General features: G+C 36.9%; 1 protein-coding gene across 1 annotated transcript; it reads left to right on the forward strand.

The window, feature by feature from the left end:
* Positions 1–2,290: 2,290 nt before the first annotated feature.
* LOC126755775 (piggyBac transposable element-derived protein 2-like) lies at positions 2,291–7,995 on the forward strand. Its single transcript, XM_050468507.1, has 2 exons — positions 2,291–2,844; positions 7,896–7,995. Exons 1-2 carry the CDS (start codon positions 2,291–2,293, stop codon positions 7,993–7,995), a joined length of 654 nt encoding a protein of 217 aa, XP_050324464.1.
* Positions 7,996–9,679: the final 1,684 nt, after the last annotated feature.

Genomic DNA, 9,679 nt, shown 5'->3' on the forward strand with positions numbered 1-9,679 from the left:
TTATTATCTCCCCGAGTATGCCTTTGCCAACAAGTCGTCTTTTCGCGACGATACATACATATTTACGCATGTTTAAAGGCGAAGCTGCTACAGCGGCAAGAGGTGATAATCGGTGGCCATTACTTTACTTATGCCATAGAAATTCTATTGCTACGAATATGGAAATGATAACGAAATAATGCAAATATGCATTTTTCTAAAGGTCATTAATTTCTTTGAAGAAATGAAAGGAATGAATGATCCTGAGAAGTATAGTCTTAACTTTTCAACGGCCAACGCAGAGCATTTCGACCAAAAGGAATTCATTCATTAAAATCACCACTCAGAGGTCGTTTTATCCGTTGTAAGCGAACGATTTTCGAAGAAACATCATTTCTAATATGCCACAAGACAAAATTAGAAATGAACTTCTTAAACCTAAAGACTAACTACAGAAATAATCCAGTAAAGTATAGCCTTAATTTTTCAACGGCCAACGCAGGGTATTTCAATAAAAGGGCACATAAAATAGTTGAGAATTCGCAGAAATGAAAGACAAAGGAAAGAAAAAGGAGTATAACTTCAATAATGAACAAGCATACAAACATACATATGCGCAGCAGCAGCAAGGAAAGAGGTAACAATCGGCGATCCATTGTATATTTCCTTCGTGCGTAACCAAACCATAATTAGGACAACGCAATTCAAGTGTCAATGGTGGTGTTGGTGGTAAGCGCTTCAAAAGTGACGACGAGCACGTAGGTTCGAATCCCAACAGAATTTTTTATACCCTGAACAGGGTATATTAACCCATTTGCGCCCGCTGTACTATAAAAACGACACCAATTCAACTCAAGCGTAAAAGTCTACTATTAAAGTTGAAACGAAAATATTTTAATTTTTAGATACCCTGTAGTTTTATCTTCGATTTAGATAAGATTATAGATAAATAGATGCAACAGCTGATGTCTAATTTTTACATTTTCAATTATAGTTTTCACATCAGAAGTGGTCCAAAGAAAAAGTCGCGATTTTTAATTGGATTTTTGCATTTGGTATTTCATTATTAGCGATTTCAAAGTGTATAAGGTAAAAACTAATCAATTTAAAAACGCTCCGTGTAAGTAGTTGTTATTTGCAGCATTGGTGATACAATTTTGTTAGGTGTCGTTTTTTTAGTACAATGGGCACATGTGATATGTAAATGAAAATATATTTCCTTCTTAGTCTCTATTAAAAATGCTAAGATTTAAAAGTGCTAATAACTTTTTGGGGCTTGAGGAAGCCTTGGACGCTATAATGGAGGAGCAAGGTGACCACGAATATGACTTAATTATTTTGCCGCCCGATCCTGATGAGGTAACCGACGAAGAAGAAGAGGAAGATGATTTGCAGACGTCAAAATTACCCAAAGATATTCCTGGGACGATTGTGGTAATGTATCACAATGAGGATTTTAGCGAGGTATCTAAATGGGAAGAGAGTGATGAAGAGCCATTGTGCAGCAAAAAAAGGCGTTATAATCAATGTACCTCACAGCCGAAGTGGAAAAAATGCCCACCATCTTACCCTTTTCGGTTGGCCAACAATGAATGCTCATCAAGAAAAGACTGGGTTATTGAACAGCTAAGAAACCTCTCACCGGTGGAGATTTTTTAAAAAATGTTTGATGAAGAGGTATTGCACATGATCAAGCATAATACGTTTTTGTATGCTGGCCAAAATAATAGGCATGACGATGATGACTTACGCAGTTTCTTAGGGATCCTTATACTATCTGGATATCATAAACTACCACGTGAGCGCCAATATTGGAGTTATGATGAAGACCTTGGAGTTCCTGTTGTATCCAATTTTATGTCACGAAAACGGTTTCTGGATATCAAGAGGAACTTGTACTTAGTTGATAATAGCCTTGCATCTATTTCCAATGATAAAATGTTCAAAATCAGGCCCCTGTGTGATATGTTGATTCAGAAGCTTTGTCAAAAAGGCATTTTTCATGAGGACATTTCGATCGACGAATCAATGATAAAATATTATGGTCACCATTCCGCCAAACAATTCATTAGAGGTAAGCCAATTAGATTTGGTTACAAAAACTGGGTGGCAGCTATGTTATGCCTTTGATGTATATTGCGGAAAACCCCTTGTGAGCTCAAAAGAACCTCTTGGGCATAGAGTTGTCAAATCACTGTTGTTGAAAATGGCTGCTTAACCTGAGGAACATACAATTTATTTCGACAATTTTTTTACAAACTGTGATTTACTGCGAGACTTAAAACAAACTGGGTACAAATCAACTGGAACAATGCGTGAAAATAGAACTAAAAATTGTCATTTACGTTCGGTGAAAGACTTAAGAAAGTCAAATAGAGGTGAATATGACTACAGGTTCGATACCAATAATGAACTATTGGTGGTAAGGTGTAAAGATAATAGTGTGTGCACAACAGGAACCAATTTTGATACAATTGAACCTATGCGTAAGGTAAAACGCTGGTGTTCGCAGAATAAGCAGAAAATGGATGTGAATATACCACACTTATTTCAAAACTATAATAAGGGCATGGGTGGTGTTGATGTAATGGACGGTTCTATCTCATTATACCGCGTTGGTATTCGTGGTAAAAAATGGTGGTGGGTTATCTTCACATACATGATTGATATGAGCATATCTAACGCATGGCGTCTACATGCTTTAGTGGGAACAAATAAGTTTGACCAATTAGATTTTAGCAAACATATTGCTCGAAGCTACCTGAAGTGTCGCGAAAACACCAAAACCCGTCCATCCGGTTCTATTGTACCAGGTCCGAACGGGAATAATGGACATAACACTGGGAAGCTACCCAAGCAGTTAAGGTGTGTTTTGTGTCATCAGCGTATAAAATGGCAATGTACTAGATGCCAAAAATCGTTATGCATTGACAAAGATTGTTTTAAGAATTATCACTCATAAGTGCCCGCTGTGCTAAATAAAGTACACCCTCAAAAGTTAACTCTTCAACTTTTTTCGTTAATTTTAACTACTGAACTTGTTTACAATGGTTATTATGTTTACACTAATAAAAACGAATATAATAAAATTGCAATGGTTTTGGTTTGGGCGTAAATGGGTTAAGTTTGTCACGAAGTTTGTAACACCCAGAAGGAATCGTCGGTGACCCTATAAAGTATATATATAAATGATCAGTATGTCGAGCTGAGTCGATTTAGCCATGTCCGTCTGTCTGTCTGTATATATACGAACTAGTCCCTCAGTTTTTACGATATCGTTTTGAAATTTTGCAAATGTCATTTTCTCTTCAAAAAGCTCTTGCTCATTTGTCGGAACGGCCGATATCGGATCACTATAACATATAGCTGCCATACAAACTGAATGATCGGAATCAAGTTCTTATATGGACAACTTTCACATTTGACAAGATATATTCACGAAATTTGGTATATATTATTTTCAAGGGCAACAACGTAATCTCCGAAGAAATTCTTCAGATCGGTTAACTATAGCATATAGCTGCCATACAAACTGAACGATCGGAATCTAGTTATTGTAAGGACAACTTTCACATTTGACAAGATATATTCACGAAATTTGGTATATATTATTTTCTAAGGCAACAATGTAATCTCCGAAGAAATTGATCAGATCGGTTAACTATAGCATATAGCTGCCATACAAACTGAACGATCGGAATCATGTTCTTGTATGGACAACTTTCACATTTGACAAGATATATTCACGAAATTTCGTATAGATTATTTTTTAAGGCAACAATGTAATCTCTAAAAAACTTGTTCAGAATGGATTACTATAGCATATAGCTTCCATAGAAACTGAACACATATTTACTAACAGAAATGCACCTGTGAAGGGTATTTAGCTTCGGTTCAACCAAAGTTAACGTTTTTTCTTGTTTTAAATCGAATATGACACCAACCAAAAATTGAAACATTGTTCTACAAAAACAACAACGGCATAAGCATACTAACATTGTGTTGTTGGTAGAAAAGCCGAGCTGTGCCGAAAGAAACGAACAAGCGATCGCCGATTGGCACCGCTTCGCTTGCTGCTCGAACATCTTCGCAGACAAGGTTGCGTAGATTCATATTGAGCAAGGTTGCGCAACCTGAATCTGTCGCAACCTTTTTCGAACTCGTATAAGGAGTATAACTTCAATAAAACTAAAATAATAATCGATCTATATAAGTTTGTTAATATCAGGTTCCAATTTACTCAAGAACAGTCGCAAGTCGCCACGTTCGGTAACAAGCAAACGATTTCTATTTTTAGTAAGCAGTGTTGTCACAGCACTAAATCCACGTTCACACAAATATGACGATGGGAATGCTATCAAGAATCGTTGAACGATTGACCACAATCCAGGGTACAATTGCGACATCGGTTTTTGTAGCCAAAATTATTGGTAACCATTTTTGAACTTGATTTCTAGTTCCTCGTTTGTTGTCAATTCTATAAGTTCTTCTTCCAGCTGAGGTGACATTGCTATGTTGACATTTTGAAACGGATCCAACACCCAGTCTTGTATTTCCAAGTTCAAAATGTCCTGGTATCGTTCGGTGAAGTCAATGTGGAGGTTTTCCAAATGTTGGCAGTAGGCAAACAATTCGTCGTTAGTACATGATACTGATAAATTCGGAAAATTGAGAAACTCACGTCCGCCCAGATTCTTTTTGTGTAGGAGCAGTTTGGCTGCAAAAGCAGCAACGACGTTTTTTGTTTTAATTAAATTTAGTTTATCGCCTTGCAGTTGGAGTTTCATGTCGTTGAACAATTTATACAGGTCTGTCATGTAAGCTATATCATTCTTTGATGATATGAGCTTGTCTTGAAATTCTGTATCTTTAGTTTCCAAGAACTCTATAACAGAGTAAAACAGGTTGTAGGATCGAGTCAGACAATTGCCTCTTGATAGCCAACGAACTTTAGTATGAAACAACAAACGATTGAATTCCTCGTCATTAGTAACACAAAGCTGATGAAATAATCTATCATTCAAAGAGCTGTTGCGAATTTTATTGACTGCTTTGATGACATATGTATTTCAGTGATTGAAATATTTTTTCACTTAAGTTTCTAGCAACTAAATGTTGTCTATGAATAACGCAATGTACACCAAGGACATCTGGAATTTAATTTTTTAAGTGCGCTTTTAAGCCTTTATGGCACCCTATCATAGCCGGAGCGCCATCCGTAGCAATTGAAATAATATTTTTCAAAGAAATCTCCTTCTCATCGCAAAACTTTTCCAATATATTGAATATGGTTTCGCCTTTTGTATCGGTCTCTAAATTTCTATCAAATAATAGTTTTTCACATATTTTCTCATTTTTAATAAAACTCACGTAATACCCGAGACAGACATGTAGTAACAATACCATAGTAAAGGTATCATGGTATTCTGTTTACTACGTTGATTACACACATGGCAATGTAGTAAACTCAAATACTACCTTTGTTTCATAGGCATGAAATATTTCAAAAAAATTGTAAACAATAAATATGTAAATGTGTGTTATGGAGAAAATAAGTGCAATTATTTAAAATACTATAAAGTTAATGTATTTTCATCACAAAAAAACGATTTGCTAAAAAACTCCCTAAAAATCTGACATAAAATAAAGCATTTCTTGCTTTTCCGGAAGAAAAATTGTGAAAAATATTTTGTTTTCCATTTCAATAATTAATTTTTTAAGTCATTTTGTCAGAATATTTCGAAGAGCTATTGTGTAAAAGCTTTTAGCAAAGTTTGTTACTGTTTTTTTAGCTGTGTTTATACAAATACCACAATGAAACATCATAGTATTGTTACCAGCAAAATACTACATTGCTCATATGGTATTTTGCTGGTATTTGATGACACACATGTGGTATTTGTACCATATATGGTATTGTTACTACATGTCTGTCTCAGGTATAAGACAACAACAATGCTTCATTAGTTGGTAAAGTGGACTCATCGAGCTGAATTGAGAATTGGCTTGTCCTCAGATGACCGCACAATGATTCTTCAATGTTTTCAGCCATTTCATCAATTCGTCTTTGCACAGAATTATTACTCAAAGGATTTTTTCGGATAATATCTGCGGCCGGTTTATGAAGCACAGTAGTTATTACTTTATTTATTGCTGGCAATATTAACTCTTCTGCGATGTTATGTGGTTTGCCTTTTTGAGCAATTAACAAAGAGATATTGTACGAAGCTCGAAGTCCGTCGTCATCTTGCTTAGCAGCCGCCGCAAATAGTTTTGCCAGTGAGCTTAAAGCCTACATACCATAATGGCGGGGCGTCAAGAAAGAAGCTAAATTTTTCTTCTTCCATTCTTACGGCTGTAGATACTAGGTAGAACAAAGAAAATCGGCTGCATTTGTTTTGAAGATAATGCATTTCCTTGGTTTACCGTCGTTTGTAAGAAATGTTGAAGCTACTATTATTTAGTTCTTTGATCGCGTTCTTTTTCACCCAGTTCACTTGAATCAAACTAATGTTGACGCCCCTCCAAAGTAAGATTGTTGTAAAATTGCCTGTAGCACTTTTCGAATGCTGCATACATCTGCACGCATTTCAATTTGTATGTTCTTCGTCAGCCGCTTTGTCGCCTTGGATCTTCAACCCCGCGCGGATACTAAAGCTGATTTTATTAACCACTTTCGATAATTATTAACTGATCTGCCAGGTATGATTTTATTTTGTGGGAGCCAAATACGAGCACAAGGTCTTCTGCTTTTACTAACCTTGAAAATTTAAGTCGTGAATCAGCGCGCTTTATAACTAACTTATTTTATAGAGCCGAGTACCTACTATAAATCTAGACTCGGTAATCTGATGTTTATCACCACTCACTTCTCCTATAAGGTCCTATGTGAGGGGGAGTGCTCATCTATGACAGTCACCTGCAGCCTATCTTTGGCCACATCACTCAAGTGCCTTGCTGTTGGTACAGATATCTTCGTCGGACTCATTGAGAGGTTCTGGAGTCCTATATTCTGTTATCAAGATCGTCCTAGCGTTCATTTTTGTTCCGGAAAGAGTTGGTCACTCGTACAAAGAGCCGATATGCGTAGAGAAATGTACCTCGACACCTTGGCCTAAGGTAATGTTGGTGCGGGTATCGTCATACTCCCATAAACAGGAGATGGGCGTAAAACCGAAGTTTTATTCATCCATATTCCCATTGTGAGTATTATAAAATATGCCTGTTAGTTGGTAAAAGGAATATGTATGTGTTACAATTTGCGTTCCGCTCATTACTATTATTATTTTATCTAATCCAATTTGAACCTAAAAAGTCACATGACACATTCACTTGGGTTTGCGTGCACCCTATTTTTATTATTATTTATTTGCATTTCTAACCTACTACTATATCGCACACCAATACTACTACGCGAATGCCACACGCGGTTTTCAGTCTGTCTCTCTACTTTTTACGTATTATGGAATGGATTTTGTGGAAGAAATCTAATATTCACCATACTTCCATACGGAATAAATTTTTCAATTGAATTACAAATAACCGAAAGCCTTCGAAGAATATTTACAATGCTAATATACTCAACCGATGATGAACCTAATGAATACCTCAACCGATCTGCGCTCACACACATACATATGTATATACATGGACCTATATCTACTCAGTTGCAAGTAACAATACACATTTTCTTGTGAAAACGAACATGAAATTTCCATTAGAACTGAAAAGTACTAACGTTTGCCATGCATTTATTGAGCTCTGCCATAGCTGTCGTCTGTCAGCCGTTCTACTGGCGTCGGTGCTGTCGCTTCCACAATCCGCAACAGTTTGCGCTTCGCCGCCGTGACGTGATTGCCGCTGTTACTGCTGCTGGTTATTGCTACCAACGACAAGCCATTAACTCCCCCCTTCAGCCGTCTACCACCCCCACAAATCTCACCCGCGATACGCGATCAGGCCAGCAGCTCAGACAAAGCTTTGGAATTAGCGTTGCCGACTAACACCGACAATTGATAGCAACCGCGTTGCTTTCGCAACAGCTGTGAAAATAATCACCGAGGTGAATGGCTGCGCGTTCGTATGCGAATAATATCGGTCAAAGCAATTACAGAATTGCCATTATTTAGTTTGAAAAGCACCGTTACACGCTTCGATGTGATAAAGCCAGCAATGTAATGCAGGAAACAGAGCGCTCGCCTTCAGGTGTTAGCCTTGTGCGTTCACACCATTGAAGTGCAAATTGCTGGTAGCGATAAGAATCTAATGTCTAGAAATACATTTCGCTGTTTTTAGTAGTTGAAAAATAGTTTTCTTGATTGCAATTGCTGTCAAGCTCTCAAAATCCAGGTAAGCGAAATGCACACATGGCGCAAACAGCTTTAGTGTGTGCACTGTGCTGTGGTTCTTACTTAATTGCCAATAAATACCTTGCGTCAATCTGCCTATTATGAAATTACAATAGAGTGACCAATGAATGATTACTGGTAATTTAAGTCTTAACTCTTTGAGCAGCGCCGGTCTAAAATTTTTACCACTTATTTTTGATAACTTACGCCCAGATGGTATATTTTTTGAACAACAAGCATTTTCATATATATTCCAAGTGACTTACAGGTTTAAATGGCGCCATTATGTCAGATGTTCATCTGCAGTTTCTCTGTTTCTACCCGTTTTGTCGTTAACCCATTTACAACCAAGGAGTCAAAAAATAAGTTTATTTAAAATTTTCAGTTTTTTATTGATTTATACCATCGCAGAGACGAACAAAAAAAAATTTTTTTTTTTTCTTACATATACGAAAATTTTGCTGTACCCACACGAGTACAATGGTCAAAAGTGTATAAAATATTTATGAGTGGGCTATTTTAAAACAGTCGCGTTCCACGCACAAAGCAGTACCACATAGCTCGCAAATCCACCTGATTCGTTTATGGCAGACTCTGCATCTAAGAGGCTTGAGGATTCTCTTTGGAAAATGTGCTCCTCCAGCTGTAGAAACACTTGGAGCTAACGCGCGCTTAGAATATCTTTTCAATGTGTAGTGTCGTAGGTTGTATCGCGTAATGTCACGTTGAAACTCAAGCAAATCTTTGGTACTATTATTCACGTCTTTGTACAGCTTCCAAGCGTTTACCATTGTGGAGCACATCATCGAAATAAACAGCGGCCACCACCATTTTTTCCCTCGAATCCCAATTTTGTATACATTTACGGCCTGATCATGTAGATCAACACCGCCCATACCGTGGTTGTAATTTGAAAGTAAATTTGGCTGAGGTATACTTATCTTTTTTTGTTCCAGTTTTGACCAACGCTTTACGTATTTCAACGGTTCAACCGTATCAAAATTAGTTCCCATAGTGACGACATTATTGTCATTCCACTTGACAAACAATATTTTATTATTGTGGTCGTATTTGATCTTGAAATATCCTCTTGCTTGTTTTTGGAAATATTTTTTTGGATTCAAAGGACATTTTTTAGTTCTATTTTCTCTCGTTGCTCCTACGGCTTTATCAAACAGTGTCTCAAATACCTCAACGGGACTTCTACCATCCAAATCCATTTTCATTTTCATCTTATTTTCTATATATGTATATAGTAGTCGAATCCATTGTCAAGTTGCATGCTTCGTTGTTCCAAATAGGGCTTATAGAACGTATTTCAACCCATTCTTTGTAGCTGGGCAAGCGGTATT

The sequence above is a fragment of the Bactrocera neohumeralis genome, chromosome 4, assembly GCF_024586455.1.
Source record: "Bactrocera neohumeralis isolate Rockhampton chromosome 4, APGP_CSIRO_Bneo_wtdbg2-racon-allhic-juicebox.fasta_v2, whole genome shotgun sequence".
Lineage (NCBI taxonomy): Eukaryota > Metazoa > Arthropoda > Insecta > Diptera > Tephritidae > Bactrocera > Bactrocera neohumeralis.

Bases quoted from the DNA above. Each gene is read 5' to 3' on its own strand.
- LOC126755775 (XM_050468507.1), top strand. From the start codon at position 2,291: ATGCGTGAAAATAGAACTAAAAATTGTCATTTACGTTCGGTGAAAGAC. The intron at 2,845-7,895 runs GTGTGTTTTGTG...TCCCCCCTTCAG, and splicing joins AAGCTACCCAAGCAGTTAAG to CCGTCTACCACCCCCACAAA.